This window comes from Neopelma chrysocephalum, unplaced genomic scaffold, assembly GCF_003984885.1.
Source record: "Neopelma chrysocephalum unplaced genomic scaffold, ASM398488v2 Primary Assembly neopelma1_74, whole genome shotgun sequence".
NCBI classification, from domain to species: domain Eukaryota; kingdom Metazoa; phylum Chordata; class Aves; order Passeriformes; family Pipridae; genus Neopelma; species Neopelma chrysocephalum.
The window spans coordinates 7,442,222-7,460,008 of NW_020897735.1; the positions used below are offsets into that span (position 1 = coordinate 7,442,222).

General features: G+C 51.5%; 1 protein-coding gene across 2 annotated transcripts in view; it reads left to right on the top strand.

The window, feature by feature from the left end:
• OLFM1 (olfactomedin 1) overlaps positions 1-17,787 on the top strand; it is a 32,005-nt gene that overhangs the window by 10,407 nt on the left and 3,811 nt on the right. The window contains exons 1-5 of one of the 2 annotated variants that reach the window (XM_027687516.1): positions 239-669; positions 2,676-2,825; positions 8,143-8,298; positions 10,700-10,919; positions 16,568-16,674. In XM_027687516.1, coding sequence (XP_027543317.1) covers positions 520-669; positions 2,676-2,825; positions 8,143-8,298; positions 10,700-10,919; positions 16,568-16,674 — 783 coding nt within the window. In that variant the 5' untranslated portion in view covers positions 239-519. Of the gene's footprint in view, positions 1-238; positions 670-2,675; positions 2,826-8,142; positions 8,299-10,699; positions 10,920-16,567; positions 16,675-17,787 lie in introns of those variants that run through there. The other variant, XM_027687517.1, reaches the window with a different exon arrangement.

Genomic DNA, 17,787 nt, shown 5'->3' on the forward strand with positions numbered 1-17,787 from the left:
TCTTTTCACCCCTCCTTCCCTCCGCTCCCCCTTCCCCAAATCTTTTCTCCCCTCCTTCCCTCCGCTCCCCCTTCCCCAAACCTCCCTCCCGACAAAAATCCCTATCCCTCCCCCAAATCCCTGCTTCCCTTCTCCCCTCCCTCTCCCCCCTGTTCCCCTCCCCACCTCCCACCCGCAGTCTCCCCGGTCAGGCTGGGCGCTCCCTCCCCGCGCCCCTCCCCGTCCCGTCCCACCCCCGACCCGCCTCCTGCAGCCGCTCGCTCCGGTCGGGGCGCGCCCGGCGGCGGCGGCGGCGGGCGCAGGGGAGGCAGCCCCGCTCCGCACCGGCACCGGCAGCGCTCGCAGCGGCACCGGCAGCACCATCGGCAGCGCCGGGCAGGGCGGCGGCGGGGCGGCGGCGGACGATGGGCCGGCGGCGAGCGGCGGCGGCGGCCGGGCGGCTGGCGCAGCCCGAATCCAGCGGCATGGAGCCCGGCGCCGGTGCAGAATGAAGGGTGCCTGCCGCCCCCCCCCGCAGACATGTCTGTGCCTTTACTCAAGATTGGAGTCGTCCTCAGCACCATGGCCATGATCACCAACTGGATGTCGCAGACGCTGCCCTCCCTCGTGGGGCTCAACACCACCAAACTCACGGCGGCCACGGGCGGCACCTTGGACCGCAGCACGGGAGTAAGTGCCGGGGGGCGGCGGGGGACGGGGAGGGCTGCCCGGAGCATCCCTGCCTCCCGGAGCATCCCTGCCTCCCGGAGCATCCCAGGTGCCGGGAGGATCCCGACCTCCTGGAGGATCCCGACCTCCCGGAGCATCCCAGCCTTCCGGAGCATCCCTGCATCCCGGGGTACCTCTCCCTGCCTCCCGCGGCGGCAGCGCCCCGCTCCCCACCGCCGCCCAGTCCCCTCCTCGCCTGGGTGTCCCCCGCGCTGCCACATCCCTCCTTGCCCCGATGTCCCTCCTGGGGACCCCCGCGGCCGTCAGGCTTCCCCCCCGCAGGAGCCCCCGCGCTGCAGAGAGCGGCAGGATCGCCGCCCCTCGGGGTGATGGGGGGCAGCGCTGCAAGTGCCCCCCGGGGGTCGTGCAGGAGCGGGGATGGGGCGGTGCGGGGACAGGGGGTGCTGGCAGGAGATGGGGATGGCCGTGCGGGGAGTACCTCTCCCTCTCCCTCTCCTCTCCTGTGGTTTAGCCATCCCTCGTTCCGGGCTGTGGACGATCCAGGTGCCCGCCCGTCCCTGCAGCCAAAGGGATGCAAAGTTTCCCTCGCCGCTACTGCAAAAGCAGCGGGACAACGGGTGCGAGTCCCGGAAGGCTCCTGCGCTTCCCTCCTTTCCCGATCAGTCCTCAGTGGGATGGAGATGCGGTGGAGAAGTTACCGTGTGTCGCGGTGGTGCCGTACGTCCCCTGTCCCTGCTCTGCTGGAGGGCTGGTGCTGTGCCTGAGCTTCCCGCTTTGGGAATGGCTGGGAAAACAATCCTGTCTGTCTCTCTGTCTTCCGTGAGCAGAGAAAATTGGGCATCTTTCGCCTCCAGGCTGCATGCTTGTGCCTTGTGAGAGAGCTCCAGTATTACAGCTCTGCTGTTCCAAGAGTATTTCATGTAGTGGTTCGGCTGCTGGTGAATGAAGCTGGGAATTTTTTTTTCCGTGTTATCAGGGTTTATGAAATCTGTTTACTCTTATTTTTTCCCCGGCTGCTTTAGCAAGAGAATCAAATTGTGTGTCTGCCTGAGCGTCTGTCTTAGGGCATGTCTGTCAACGTGGGCATTTGCAAGGTTATTTTCTACAGTGAAACAGTAGAAAGAACATTTCCCCTCTGGTTGGGAACATGATGACACCTTCCAAGTGATCGGAGGCTGGGTCGTGATTAAATAATGTATTTTGCAAAGTGCTGTGAGAACAAAGGAAAATTAAGATCAGAGAGGTTTGGAGAGCACAGAGGGCACGAGGGGGCTGGGGAATGTGCTGTGTTTGGGGCTGGGCTCCCTTTCCGCGGTGTGTCCTGGAAGCTCAGACCCTGCTGGTACCTCCGGACTGCATCCCATCCCTGCTGGCACTCCTCACAGGGCACTGCTCCGGGCTTTCCCTGCCTGGAACCCGGTGAACATTGGAGGGAAATAGTTGTCTGGTGAAGCTCCCCATCCCCGGGGGAGTCTGGCAGAGGGGGGAGAAACGTAACTCCCGGTGTCCGTTTACTCAGGAGAGCTGATTTTCCAGCTGACAGATCCGGGAGAGCTCTGCAGAGGCAGCTCACTGCTCAGCCCTCAGCAGGACACCGTGCCCTCACTGGTGGCTCAGGCTCATCCTTCTCAGGGTGTCAAGGAGAAGCCAAGTGCTCTGTCACGGCAGTGGGGCAGCGGGTCCCCCCCGCGATGTGCTCAGACAGCACCCGGAGCCCTCACTGCTGCCTGGCTTTCCTTCTGTCCATGCCCTCCCACATGCATTGCCTTCCTGTTTGAGCTCTTGCTCTCCTTTTCAGACCCTTGTTTTATTTGTCCCCAATCCATATTTTTGCATTACAAGTGAATTTTGCCAGCTGGGCCCTCGGAGGAGCCTCCCTCCACTTCCAGCACAGCTCCACTCTCTGCCACGTCCATCCTGCTTCCTCCACTCATTCCCCTTCACCTCCCACACCCCTGCCAGGCCTCCCCCCATTTAATTAACCCATCTTTCCCTGTGTTAATTAGGTGTTGCCTACCAACCCAGAGGAAAGCTGGCAGGTCTACAGCTCTGCCCAGGATAGCGAGGGACGTTGTATATGCACAGTGGTGGCACCTCAACAGACGATGTGCTCACGTGATGCCAGGACAAAGCAGCTGAGACAACTATTAGAAAAGGTAATGGTTGAGTCCTTCTGGGAAAAGTGGTTTGGTTTGGTGTGACATTGGGGGTAAAAACCTGAGCAGGGTGGACTGAGCCTTGGTTTCCAGGGAAGATGGACCCCTTGGCCCAGATCTCCCATGCCAGAGTTGTTCCCGTGTGTGTGGTGGGGAATAATGAGCTGCAGCCAGGAGGAGAAGTCTCTACGTGTTTCTGAGGCACAGAGGAGACCCTGGGCTAAGGTCAGGGTAAAACTGCTGAGATCAAAGCAACCAATATTGAACCATATCGCTAAAAACAAAAAAAAAAATTTGATCCTTTTTTTCATTATGTTGACACAAGCAGTTTCAAAGGATGAGCCTCAAAAAGATGAGAGGAGATAGAGTTAAAACCCCAAAGCCCATGCATTCCTAGCCAAGCTGATATTAAAGAGGTCGAGTAAAACTGTACAAGCTGTCAACATCAAGTAGCACAGAGATGACAGCTAGTGGTTTTCTTTCTAATGTTGACATCCACTTGATTAGTTTTTAATAGTCTGCTGTCCAAAAAGATCAAAGAATCTCATTAGGGAAACATTCCCAATAACCAGAAATTTTCCAGATAATAGATTTCACCGAAGAAATGCTGTTCCACGTGAAATGGTGCTCTTCCCTTTAAAATATAAGCTGACTCCTGTGCTGGATATATAATTAAACCCCATGCCCTAATGCTATATTGATATGTGTTGTGCATGACAAAAGAATTTTTGTCCTGCTGCTTTGGGGAAGCCGCTGTATTAATTCCCTGTAACAACATTAAACCTACACTTAACTGATGTTCCCATGTGATAAGGACAATAAAGCGAGCCAGGAAACATTTAGCCCTAAAACAATTCTTTGGTATGTCAGAGGCTTCTAAAAATAATCCTACTGAAGCTTTTATTTCTCTGAGCAATAACACAATGGGTCCATTTGCCTGAGAGGCAGCAGGCGTTATATTTATGAGCAGCTGCCATGGGTGTCCAAGAGCCTCCGTGTTCCCAGAACTGCTCAGAGGCATTAAATGAGCAAGATTTGACCCAATGCCCTCTGCTAATGGACAGGAGTTGGGTGTAGGAGACCTGGGATAACATCAGGAGGGTGTAAGTGAGTGCGTGGTGATTTTTTTTTTATGCAGCTCTCCGGCTGCCAATGGATAGAGTGAGGGAGGAGCTGTATTTCCAGGCATGTGTTCTGGGGATGTTACCTGCCTGCTAATCTGTCTGCATCTCACTCCCACGCTAACCTAAATGAAAAACCCCAAAATAAAGAATAGGCTCTTAGTGCCAGACATCTGATCTTGAGGAAGGCTGAAATGACAATCCCTGTAGGAAAAACCAAACTGCAGCGAAGAGCTCCCAGCTTCCCTGGAAGGATTTCGAACCTGAAAACTCCTTCCCTCGTCATCTGATGTTTTAACTTTAGCTTTGTGATGGGAAAACTCCCAGCTCCTGGTTTCTCTCCGCCAGCAGATGAAGCAGCATAATGTGTCAAAGAGGTAACTGTGTTTGGATTTTCAAAGGAGCAGACCTGGAAGTCACCTCTGGGGATGATGAGACGTTGCAAGAATTAAGCTGCATTTGTGTGTGGGTGGGTGGGTGTGTGTGTGTGTACACAAACCAATTACAGCAACTGCAGTGGAAATCTCCACACAGAGGCTTCAGCAGCTGAATTTTGAGGTTCAAAGCTGCCAGGACTGCATCCGTCTACACTCAGCTCATGGGGCTGAGCATCTGTGTAGGAAGTGCAGTTCCTGTGGCTGGGGAGTGAGTGCTGGGCACCGAGTCAGGTTAAAGAGCAGCGTTCAGGGAGGTGAGGGGAGCCAGGGCCACTCGCCACCGCACAAACTGTTCAGCCCAGGTTTAGACACTTGAGGTGTCTGAGCTCATCCTTGGCTGGAGTACACAGAGTCCTTCCAGCCTGATATGTGTCAGGTGCTGAGTCCAGCTCTTGGGCTGCCTCCAAACCAAGACATCACCTCAATCCTGCTCATAAACAGATTATGTTTTTTATCTTCAAATGGATTTTTATTTATTTATTTTGGCCCTGTTGTCGGAGAGGGCTTCCTCCTCTGATGGTCAAACCATTTTTGGTTTCCTGCCAATTCTTCATCTTGCCAGCACCGATTTCCAGATTAAACAGGTCTTTTTGTTCCCTTGATAGTCACTCTGAGGTGTATCCACAAAGGAAAATGCCATCTCTTCTCAACCTTCACTTTGCCTCCTACAGACCTTATAAGATGAACTTTTCAAGTTCTGGACCATCAGCTGAGTCCATTTCTCTGCTAATTTTTCCCATAGACCATGAAAATCTCCCTCAAGGTGCCTCATGCTGTTGTTCCACCAGTTTGTCCAGCTGCCCAAGGCTAAAGATTCATCCCAATTCAAACCCCAAAGATGGGCTTAGAACAGGCCTTTTGGAGCTGGTATGAAAGGCTGATCCACAGGGAAGCTTGAGCAGGGTTTAAACTGTGGTTTTGACCTTATAGATCTCACTGAGGTCATCAGGCTTTTTGTTATTCTGCTTTAATTCTGAAACAACTCATCAAACAAGATGACAAGAACAGCACTGGAAGTTTCATTTGTATTAATTTTCTATTTCAAATGCTAAAAATACCTCCTTCTCCAAGACAATCACAGGTACCTGTCTCACATTAGCTTGATGAAAATGAGGTTTCAGGTTGAGAGTGGGGGCAAAAAGCATTGTAGCCCATGATTGAGGACAGCAGTTAATGGAGGAAGCTGAGGGAATTTGAGAGACAGGATCCTTGGGCCTGAGTTCATTAGAGCACTTCTGTACATGCTTAAGTTTAAGCTATGAACAGTCTCATTGAAACCCAATCATGTGCCAAAGTACTTTGCTGGATCAAGGGCGTGATATGCTAATGATGGAAAACAATCAGATCTTCAACTGCTGGAGCACAAGCTGCTCTCAGGGACCAGGGGCGATGCTGCAGGTCTGGCCACAAATCTTGCCCGGCTGAAAACAATACGGGCAACAAATACCAAGCCCGGGCTTGTAAAATCCACCCCCAAAATAGCACAGCAGCTATTTTAGGCATCTCCATCTAGAGACATGTGAGGAGGTTATTTTCCTCTGCAGTCAGGGAGAGGCAGAAACACTCCAGAGGTGTTTTCAGAGCAGCAGCCCCAGCGAGATGCTCTGACAGCTGAGTCTGTCTCTCCCCACCAACCAAGAAGCAGCATAAGGAGCCCCCCAGAGTCTTACTCAGCCCCTGTGAATTCAGATACTTGTCTGTCATTACAGAAATGCTCTTTTCTGATTACTTGCAGCTTGGCCTTTAGTTGGGGTTAGGCATTAGTGCAATTAGATCAATTTTGCATGATCTGTACAAGCCATTCCTATCCCAACCCATTGGAACAATTCTGCTGGGCAGATACAGCTCATCTCAAAGGAGAAAAGACTGGATTACTAGAATAAAAATATCTGCAGAGCAGCCACGCTTGTCCCTTCTCCTGCCTCAGGGTAGAGAGAAGTCTTCAAACTCCTCCACATCCAGCCCAGGTGAATTAGCACCCAACTGTGACTGCTGAAAGCTCCCTGGGGGTGGCACAGCTAAACAGGAGTTGAACAGTCTCTGGCTGAGCTCAGGTTTGCTCTTTTCTTCTCCAAACCAAGAGGGTCTTGTTCTGCTCTTCCCTGCTCCTCAGGCTTCTCTGAGCAGGTCCTTGGGGGTAGTCAGGGTGGGTGCTGGTTCATCTCTAGGTGATGTGCTGGGGCTCAGAGGCTGAAAATAGCTTCACCTTTGCAGAGGAAGACTATTAGACCCCCGGAGGAGTTGTACAGAATGTTTCCTCGCTGCTGGCCTTTGCAATACAGGTCACCCATACATTTTTAATGGATCCCTGTAATAGTTTTCTTGTCATCGTGCATGAGCAATGGGCATTTTGATGGGCTCCCAAGCTGCAGACACCACATTTGGCATTTGACCCAGGCTGGTTTCAGCGAGGAGTCTCCCAGCCCTGGCTGCATGCGGGTGTCCTGCCGTGCCCTCGCCCTGTCACTCGAGGTAAGTCACCAACAGCCCAGCGCGATTGGCCCGAGGAAATATTGCACTTGCACCATTCCTTCCCCATCCCGGCTCTGGCGAGGACGGAGACGGGAGCGGATGTGGCAGTGGAAGTGTCTGGGAGCGGATCCGCGGCGACGGCGCTGGCTCACATTTGGGTTTTGCTGAGACGCCCACAGCCGAGGAGACTTGAGCCAGGACGGCCCTGACGCAGCAGCACGCTCGGGTGCCTGATTCATTTTAGCCACGGACGTCATCCCCACGGTGCCACGGCGGCGCCGCTGTGGGTGACGTGGCGGTGGCAGGAGCGCCGGCCGTGGGCTGAGAGCCCCATGATGTACCAGCCGGGGGACAAACACATCCGTCCCCGCTGCAAGGACCTTAAATATCGCTCAATGCCTCATGCTAAATAGGTGCTTTGGTGCCTGCCCACGTCAGAGCTTCGTTCCCCCTCTCCCAAGCCTGAGAAAGGAGAGGAGGGAATATCTTAATAAATCAGACGGCAGCCAACCTTCAAAATCAGGTCAGCCTAGCTGGCGTTTCCTTCCCCTCCTTACACCTTCAGCTCTTTTTCTCACGATGAGCCCAGCCAACCTTCTTTGCCTCATTCCTTGGGCGAGGCCAGATGGGCTCTGCACGGGGAGCTGCGGGGCTGCGGCACCGCTCGGCTCCCAAAGCTGCCGGCGCGGCACAACCGCCCCAGCGGGCAGGAACCGGTGGGGAGTGGGAGCTCCCACCGTACTTCCCAGCTCCAGGATGCCCTCCCCCGCAGCTGGGTTTGTTGTGGCAGATGCTGTGTAAACAGTTGGGCTGTTTTGGATAATGAAGTTTTACGAGCAGGGAGTAAAGTTTGCATTTAGGCAAATCAGCGTCGCTCACGCGCGCGGGGGAATGGAAATGTGCACCTGAGCAGAGGCTTTTCTCGTACCCAGGTGGGCCTCTGCTCAACTAAGAGCTCTCCTTGTGCAACAGCAGGTGCCACTCCAGCTTCTGAAAGAGGCCGTCGCGAGTGACATGTTTTAGCCTCGACTACAACCCTTTTTTGCATGTGAGATTGTTAAATTATTCTCTGCAGTGCAGCAGGAAAAACGTTTATGAAACACATTTACTCTAGTTTAGAGCACGGGGTCATAATCTATGAGATGCTGTTGATTAACTAGTAAATAATGCATGGGCTGATTGCCCTTTAGCACTGCTGACTGTGTGGAAAAGGTCAGTGTTGGGATGCAAGAGGGGCTGCCTTGGTGCTGGAAGCACCTTCTTAATGAGTCCCTTCTTGTTTGACAGGTGCAAAACATGTCCCAGTCGATAGAGGTGTTGGACAGGCGGACCCAGAGAGACCTACAGTACGTGGAGAAGATGGAAAACCAGATGAGGGGACTGGAAACAAAATTTAAGCAAGTGGAAGAAAGCCACAAGCAGCACCTGGCAAGGCAGTTTAAGGTATGTCTGCTTTCCAAACTCCTGATGGAGCTGTGGCCAGGGAATTCTCAGGGTGTGCGTGGGACTGTGGCCCTGGTTTCCATCAGGGGAACCATCCGTGGGCTCCCCCCTCTCCAAAGCACAGCCTGCTCCAGGTTGTGGCATCACATCCTCAGTACATTTTTCTGTAGGGTAGAAGCATAAATCTCCATGTTCCCACAGCCACAAACCACCTCGGTGCCCCAGCAGGGCAGCGTAGGATGGCTCCATGAGGGGGGTCTGCAGGGAGACCCTGGGGCAGCTGAGGTCTGGGCGAGGTGGGTTCCCCTCCATGGCCAGGCAGCCTTTCCCCATGCCATGCCCATGACCCATTTCTTGGGAAAAGCCAGGAACTGGGGCTGCATTTCCATTTCTGCAGCACGTGGCAAACTGCAATGGGCTGTCACCGAACCGCATCCCCCCTTGGGGTGGCTGTAGCAGTGGATTAATCGCTCAAACATCACCCCCCTCCCCCCAAAAAACCCCAACAGTACAATTATTACAGCTCTCCTCAGGCTGGCGAGCTGCACATCTCCAGGATCTTGTCCAATTTTGAAGGAATGGTGTTGGCAGCAGAGCCAGCACCTTCTGATGGACTCTGTGTGTTGTGTCCTGGTGCCACACAAACGGGGGGTGAAGCTGCCAGCCTTTGGAATGCAGCTGGCACTGAGAGCGGTGGCCAAACCCTCAAGAACTCAGTTTAGAACAAACTGAATTGCCAAAAAGAGTCTGAAATTTTAGTAATGCTTTGGGTCAATAGCTCTAAAAACAAGTTGAGAAGATTTCTGGTGAAATTTGGGGATGTTCCTGATCAGCCACCCAGCTGATTCTCACCCTCGTTTTCAGGCAGCTGCCCAGCTGGCTGGTATTTTACAGCAGAATTTTTAATGTTAAATACTTAAATACCAAGATTATATCATAAAAAGCTGGGAAGAAGGTTCTTAAAACTTTTCACCAACTCCACCTCCTCCGCTCCCCATCTCCAGTTACTGCAGGGCCCTAAATTTAGCTCTGCAGTCTGGATGTAAGAACCATCTTTCTGATTTGAGCATGACTTTCTTTTTTATTTATTTGTTTAATTTATTATTATTATTATTATTTTTCCCCTCCATTCTGATGAGTTTAATCCCCCCCATCGTCTGCCAGGGAGCTTGCACAGGGGAGTGCAAGTAAATAAAATTGATGTACAAAGCACAGGAGGGAAAACCTCCTGACTTAAATAGGAGGGGATGGATGGGAAGGAAAGGAATGAGGCTGAGGACCAATTTCTGATGCTGTTCAGCCCTGAGCTGCTTCAGCAGACAGGCAGATGTCACAGCCCTGGGCGCTGTGAACTTGGCCACTGTGCAGTAGTTTAAGCAGCACCAGGTATTCTGTGTGTACTAACATGCTTCATTAACGGATAGGTGCATGCATATTTATGTCTACTCATTAGCTGCTGGAGCAAAGCATCTTCAACAAAATGCTGCATACCGAGCCTTTCAACGAGGCCCTCATTTAATTTAAAAAAAAAAAGAAAAAAAAAAAGGAAAAAAAATTCATTTCTGCGAATTACATTTGATAATGACTTTGATTTTTTTGTGGTCTGTGCCTAAAAACAGTAAGGAATTTTTATCTAATTTGCTGCCAAAGCACCATTTTAAAGAACAGCCACAGCATTTTGTTTCTGCTAATGCCAGCATTAAAATGTGAGTGGTTTGGAGCTCTTGTGTTGTTTTTTTTCTCTCTTTAGTTCCGTAAGAGTATTTGTCTATGAATGGCTATCTATATAAGGCAGGTTAGTGAGCTAGATCCTCAACAGTATTTCATTTTCTTGCTTACAGGGCTAACTTAAAAGCAAGTTTTTTCAATGCTGCAGTGACTGAAGAAGCAGTTCACTCCCATGTAACCATGAAAAGAGGGCCACAGAGCATTTTGCACCATGCATTGATTTTTTTGATTATTTTCCAAATTAGCACCATATCTCACTAAGGAACCTTGAACCACACAACCAAGATCTTCCTTTGCATGCAATTGTAGATGCATTTCATGAATAGTTTGAAACCCTTGTCAATGCATATATATATATTATTTTCTTTTATTTTTTGGAAAGAAAAAAAAAAACCAACTCTTTGTGTATGTGATCTGAAGCATGTAACCCTAAGATGTTGCATTCTAAAAATGACAAATAAAGGCCTTTCCCAAATATTTTGGTGTTCTGCAGCCTGTTTAATATGTTCTTTCCAAGACATCATTTGGACCAAAATAATAATTAAACTAATTTTAATGCTAAATAATTGTGGGATATGAACATTGCGCTCACGTAGGAAGCAACCAGGTCAAGGCAGAGTGTTGCAGATTTTTGCACGCATAGCACTGAACCGAGCTTATTTTAACCTTGCAGGCAATAAAAGCGAAAATGGAGGAACTTAGGCCTTTGATACCAGTGTTGGAAGAGTACAAAGCCGATGCCAAATTGGTATTGCAGTTTAAAGAGGAGGTCCAGAATCTGACGTCAGTTCTAAACGAACTCCAGGAGGAGATTGGCGCCTATGACTACGAAGAGCTTCAGAACAGAGTGTCAAATCTTGAAGAAAGGCTTCGTGCATGCATGCAAAAATTAGGTAGGCTCAGAAACAACATGGTGGCAACTGGCTAAACACCATCGATGTTAAAAACCTCTCATCCCCTCCGGAGGCAGAGATGCCACGCTTGGCCATCTTGTGCCGTGCCCGGCCGGAAGGGATGAGCTGGCACAGCCAGGTTGGATCCTGTAAAGAGCTATGCTATCAGTAACATTCGTCTTGGGAGTAGTCCTGCCGAGGATTACTCGCATGAGCAATGTTGCTCGTGGTGTAAGTGCTTCAGGATCGGGCCCGTGAGTGGGCATGTGGCGCCGGGGGTGGCGTTTGCATAAGCGGCCGGGGCGGATCCGGCTTATGCAAAAGCAAACACATGCACCCGTGTTTTGCTCGTGCATCCGCGTCCGACCTTTCTGCTACCTGCAGCTGGCCCACAGCAAAGGTCTCTGCGCGGGGAGGGGGGGGTGTGGGGGCTCCGTGACTCGGTTTCCCCGGTTTCCCTTTTCCTTTTTGCATCTTGCAACCCCCCCATTCCCCGGAGAAGAGCATGGTGGAGCTGGGGCGGGCTCACGGTGTGGTCCGGACAGGATATAAATCTCCCTGTCTCTCCTGTTTCCCCGAGGGAGCAGGGAGCCCTTTCCGTCAGGCTGGTGCTAAACCACCAGAGATTCATCTCTAATCTCATTCTGAGAGTATTAATTAACTGAGACCCGTGGGTCTGTCGTGGGGAGGCTCAGCTGTCGCCAAACCCAGCGTCTGACCCCAAACAGAGAGGGAAGGAGGGCACTGCCTTCTGCAGCTGCAAGAACTCTCCCCACCATTTGTTGGGCCAGCTCTGACTTGATTTAATTTCTCCTTACATTATTGACTTTCTTGTTACGCAGTTTAGATAATCTAAACACATTAACTGCTCTGCAGTCCATTTTGGTAGCACATACGAAATTACACTCTCAGGTAACTTCATGGAAGATCAGATCTCTTCTGAGCACTTTATATCCTTGGCAAGGTAATGCTTTGTTTCTCTCTTGGCTCTGGTGGTGGCATTGCTTTTGCTTGTTTCTAGATGCCTCTACAGGTCTGTAAGCAGCTGCTGACCCTCTGTTTCCCTCCGCATTTCCATCCTGCCCTCTGATATCATGTTGATCCCTTACAGGCTCCATCCGACTTGAGATCTCAGAGAGGAAAGTGAATTCCCACCTAAGCCTGGATGCTCAGAGTATCTGAACTATGAGTGTGCAGAGAGTAAGGCACTGAGGTACCCCTGGGGCAGGTATAACCCCCCTGGCCAAGCGAGAGGGCAGAGCCTGATTTCTCATTTATTAACGAGCGTTGGTGCACCCAGGTTTGGTTTGGGAGTGGGGGAAAGTCACACCATAGCAGGCAACTTTGTCCAGAAACTTTTGTTTTGGTTTTTTTTTAAATCTTTTTTAGTCTTTACTTGGGCTTTTTTGCTGTGTCCCTTCTTCCTCCTCTTGCTCTGTCTGTGACCGTGGGGTCAGGGCAGCTCTTCTGCCCTGGGATGTTGCAGCACTCCTGGGTGCTTGCAGAGATGGATGCTGTGTCTCACAAAGGTGAGACAAATCCAGGAGGATTTGCTGCTCACCCAGGAGGGTGATTTATTTGGTCACTTAACAGCAAACAGCACGGATTGAATTTCCAAAGTTGTTTATGGCTCCGGCGTGTAAACCAGAGAAAATGGTAGTTAATTAAGTTAAATTCAAATAACAACCTTACACTTTGCTGCCACACAATGAGGCCCTGATTGCTGAGGATTTCTGCAGGTTTGCAGCAGGTTGTCTGCTCTGAGGGGTTCACTGATGTTTCAAGGAGCACGTTTGTGCTTAGAGTTGCTCCTGCATGGGCCAGAAATGCTGCTCGCCTGGAGCATGTTCACCTGCTGCAGCTCAGGGTGCTCCAAACAGGGTCAGGGAGCTGCTGCAATAAGCACAGGGCAAGGGAAGGGGAAGGATGTGCCAGATTCCCATCCAGTTCACCTCTCCCGGGAAGCACTGATGCTCCACAGTGCAGCAGCATTTTCCTTAGACAAGGCCCTGTTTTGCATTTTGGGTTTCCTAAGCATTATTGATGGATCAATAGTGAAAACACTTCCTGACCCTGGCATGTGTGTGAAGGGAAAAAAAAAATCAATAATGGCAAGTTCAATCTGTGTTTCTGTTTACACTCTCAAAGATCACTATTTATACAGGGATTTTAACGTTTCCATTAATGTTCCTAAGAGGAGCCTTGGAGGAGTGGAGAGGCTGTCACTCCTTGGCTCAAGGGGGAATTGAACTCAGGCTCATGTTTGCCTGCCAGCCTAAGCTTTCCCTGAGCCTTTGGAAAAAATCCTGGTGCAGGGATGGGGATAGAGCCCTGCCAGCCTGTCCCTGATGTTTTTGGGATGGGGTGCTCCCAGCCAGGCAACAGAGATGAAGACAGGGCATTCTTCAGCTGCCATAACCCCATCCCTGCTGTGGAGGGCTGGGACTGGGATGAGGGGATGAGACCTTGGCTTCCTGGGAAGCCCCAGCAGGGAAGGATCCTGACTGTGGCAGCAGCAGTCCAAGCAGAACCACGGAGTCCAGAAGGAGCCGGTGGCTGCGTTGGTGGATAAATTGCTCCTGAGCTGCTAAACATCACTTGTGGGCTGGATCTGAGGAGAAATATGGAGCGGAGGTGTTGGCATCCTGGGAGGATGGTAGAGCTTGTTTTAGCTGGCAGGAGGAGAGCGTGTCTTCTCCTGCTGGAAAATTCCTCATGCAGTTCGAGGAAGGGGCTGGGGGGGGGTTGTGTTCCGTGGCTGCTCTGAGGAGCTGCAGGAGGGCAGGACAGAGGCTGGTCAGCCTGGAGGGACACTTGGGGAGAGGCTCATTTGTGCTGTTTTCCAGGAAGAGGGACTTGAATAGCATTGGGGAAAGAGGAGTGAAAACAACTCCTCTGTGATGCCCCAAAAGCTGCTGCTCACAGGCCTCCCCTGTGTCCTGGACTCCTGGATGAGCACCAGGACATGCTTTGCTGCTGCACATTTGTCCTTGAATGACCTGAAACGTGCCCAGAATCCCTTGATCCTACCATCCCAAAAGGAGGGTGGGTTTGCTGCTAAGGGCTCAGCACCCATGGGGGGAAAATTGCTGATGATATCCAGAGTGTGGTGTGGGTCTCAGCAGGGATGGATGGGTGGGTGAGGATCAGAGGCTGTAGTTGTCCATCCCTGGGTGGTAAGCCCAGGAAAGGTGCAGGGACATGGCTAAGTAGGGACCCTGAAGAAACTTCCCCCAGCATCTGAGTGCCTGGGATAGATTTACACCAGGAGAGAGAACACCTTGCCCTGTGTAAGAACAACCCTCTTGCATTGCAGAAGAGCTGTTGATGAATGTGCCTCCAGCTATACGTGTAGGAGATGTTGCAAACAACACTAGTTTACCCTTATCAGCTGCTGCTGCTTTATTTTTTTAACTATTTTTTTTTTAATCAATGAGCTTTTATACAACACTGCTCTCCAGGGAAATGGAAGGAAGAGATAAAGTGACAGCACTGTAGGGCTGTGATAATGGCAGGCAGCGCTGAGCAGATCTGTGATTAGAGGAAGGCTGGACCTCTGCAAGGGGAATTTGCAAGACATTAAAATTTCTTATTTTAACCCATTGCATCCCTTTGCCAACACTTTGCTCTCCCTCTGAGCTGAGAGGTTTTGAGTGCATCAGGTAGGCAGGAGGGCAAATTCCTCTCTGTTGTGTCTCAGGGAGGCCAGGAAAGCTCTCTGCTTTTTGGTGGGATCTCTCTCTGTCTGCTGGGGTCTGAAGGCTGTGGGAAGATTGATAGTCCCCTTGCTCATGTCATGCTGGTGCATATCAAGAATATCTTCACCTATTTGGTGCCCCAGGATAAGGTGACCCCTTTGGGCACAGCTCAGGGCTGAGGGAGGAGGATGTGTCAGGATGGAAAGGTGCTGGTGAGAACAGGCTAAAGGAGGGAGGCAGCTAAAGAGATTGCAGAGTGTGTGTTCTGGAAACATTCAAGGTCTGGAATCTATGATTCTATGAAGGTCAGGTTGGACAGGGCTCTGAGCAACCTGATCTAGTTGAAGACGTCCCAGCTCATTGCAGGGGGTTGGACTAAATAACCTCTAATGGTCCCTTATAACAAACTATTCTATGATGATTTTACTTGGTAATTTTGAGCAGAATGACCTTGTCCTGAGCTGGCAGAGCTCTGCCTGTGTTTCAGCAGCACCTGCAGGGGCTCCCACCTGCAGCCCCAGCCCTGGGTGCCCCGCTGAGCAGGTACTGCAGTGCAGCTGCAGCTCTGCTGGGTCCTCAAACCCAGCACCCAGAGCAGCTGCTCCACCCCAGCACCGCCACCTTCCCCTTCCCAACCTGACAGAGGCTTCCACGTCAAAAAGGAGAAGTCAGGAGACGCTTTCTGAACTTCAGGGGCTGCCTGTCCCCCTGGTGCCACTGACCTGAGCTTGGCTTGCTCCAGGGATGCTGCTGCAGGACCAGCTCTGCCCTGAATGTGGCCAGGTTTTAAATGAGCGCTCCCGTAGCAACAGAGCATCCAACACCAGCCCCCCCCGAGGCGTCTCTGTCTCTTCACCTGTCATTCCTCACTGCACACATGTTAAAATGTTGGCGATGCAGGAGACCAGAGTGGCAGCTTTGCTGAAACTTGGGGATATTGTTGGAGGAAGGAACTCAGCGTGGCTGCACCTGCTGTGCCGAGGCTGCAGCGTTCTGTAGGAGGCATCTATCCATGGGCATCCCTGGAGGGCTCCTGGGTTCAGTGCTGGGGACAGAACCATGGATGGGAAAAGAGCTGCTGTGGGCAGCTGGCATGGCAAGCTGGAGGAGAGGTGCTGCTGCTTCCCCTCATATTTAAGGCTTGAAAACCCAGCAAGGCACTGCACTGGGCTCTAAGATGCACTGAATTTGATAGGCGTGGGACACCTGAGTGTGCTCCAAACCTGGCTCACAGCACTGAGCGGGCGCTCGTCCCTGTTGTGGTGATGCTGAGTCTGGGCAGAATTCCCGGGGCAGCTCCTGAGGGATCCCTGGGACACCCCACCTCCCTCCTTCATCCTGCCGCCTTTGGTTCCTCTCCTGGAGCTGGCTGGGAGGAAGCTGGTGAATTCATTAGTGTCTCCTAAGTGTGCCGACACGACAGGGATCAGAGAAGGTGGCTGGTAGACGCTGGTAAATGGTCTTTGCAGGGACAAGATTTATGTTGTGTATCATTTCCCAACTTCTTTTTTTTTCCTCCTCTGCATAACCTGTAACAAATGCATGTTTCCAGCAGGGCCGGAATAGACACTTCTGTCTTTTTATCTTGGCTGCACCCACTGTATTAGAGCAGAAAAGAGCAGCTATCCAGCTAATTCCTCCACCTGGCTGCTGGATCCTGGCTCACTCCCCTCATTCCCTATTCTGTGACATTCACAGCCCGGCTGGTTCAGCAAAGCTTGTTTTCCTGGGGACAGTGTGATAAGGACAAACGTTATTAAGAGGCATGAAACAACCAAAAGCATTCAACACTTGTTCTTGACTTAATTCCCTCTAATTAACTAACCCTGGAGCTGCCATCAGCGGGGCAGAGCAGTGGGCAGAGCTGTGGGTGGTGGCCAGCTCAGGTGCCCCTCGCCGGGGTCTCGGGGCTGATGTGGTGCTCACCAGCCTCCTTCCACTCTTTTCCAGCTTGTGGGAAGCTGACAGGAATAAGTGACCCGATCACAATTAAAACCTCGGGGTCCCGGTTCGGCTCGTGGATGACGGATCCTCTCGCTCCCGAGGGAGAGAACAAGGTAAGGCCGCAACAGCTTCGCTTCTGTTCCCACCTGAGGGCACTGAGAACTCATCACAGACACCCAGAATGCCCTGTGAAACCTGGGGAAGGTCCCAATTCATCTCACAGGGCTCTGCTGGCCTCCTCTGCAGCGGGAGGGGCTGAGCATCCCGCAGGGAGGGAGGATGAGGAGGGGGTGAGCAGCCCCATGCAGTGTTCCCTCCCCTGGGCAGGTCAAACTCCTTGCAGTGATGAGCAGTCATGGTCTTAAAAGTGTCACCACGAGGTCTGTGCCCTCCCACAACAGGGGGGAAATAATCAAGCATTGGGTTTCTCCTCTGTGTTTGGCAGCCAGGAGGGGGCTGAGGCTGAGCAGAGGGACCCGTGGTCCTGGTCCCTGCTGCTCTTCTCCTGCCAGAGCCTCTGATAATGTCATCTGACTGCATTTGTCCTCCATCCTCCACTTTCATTGTTGTGAGGAATTAACTGACTGCAGCCAGAGAGAGAGATTTGTTTTGCTTTGTTTTGGTCTTTTTTTTTTTCCATTCAGACCATTCAATTTTGATCCCAAGGAGGTAGGAGGCCAATAACTGGCTGAAAATCAATCCAGGCTTCCCATGACTGATGGAATGGAAAATATCTCGAGTGTTTGCTGAGGATTTGCAGGCAGCAAAACAAAACAAAAGGCACAGAGCTTGGCTGCATGTAATTCCCTCCTGCATGCAGCATCCTTCATCAAAGGATAAAGGCTCCAGCAAGGGCTGTATTGGGGCAGCTATTTTGGGAGCTCTGTAGCTAAGAGAGGACAAGGGATGCTCTGGAGAAGCCACCCCTGGGTGGCTTCTTTGAAGGTGACTTGATTTGTTGCGCTCTTTTCCTCCAGCAGCCAGCTGGTTGGCACTGGTTCCCCAATTCAACACCTCCACATTTTACAGTTATTAAGCAAAACTTCCCCTATAACCCCAGTAAAACCCTGATTGGAGGTGAGATGGGAAGGCTTCACCACATCACATCTCATTTTGCTTGAGAGAGGGGACAGAATTGTCCCCTTTGGGCTGTGTTTGCTGTGTCCCTTGGCACTGACGTCATTTACAGCTGAAGCTGGTTGTTCAGATGCTAGAGATCCTCCATG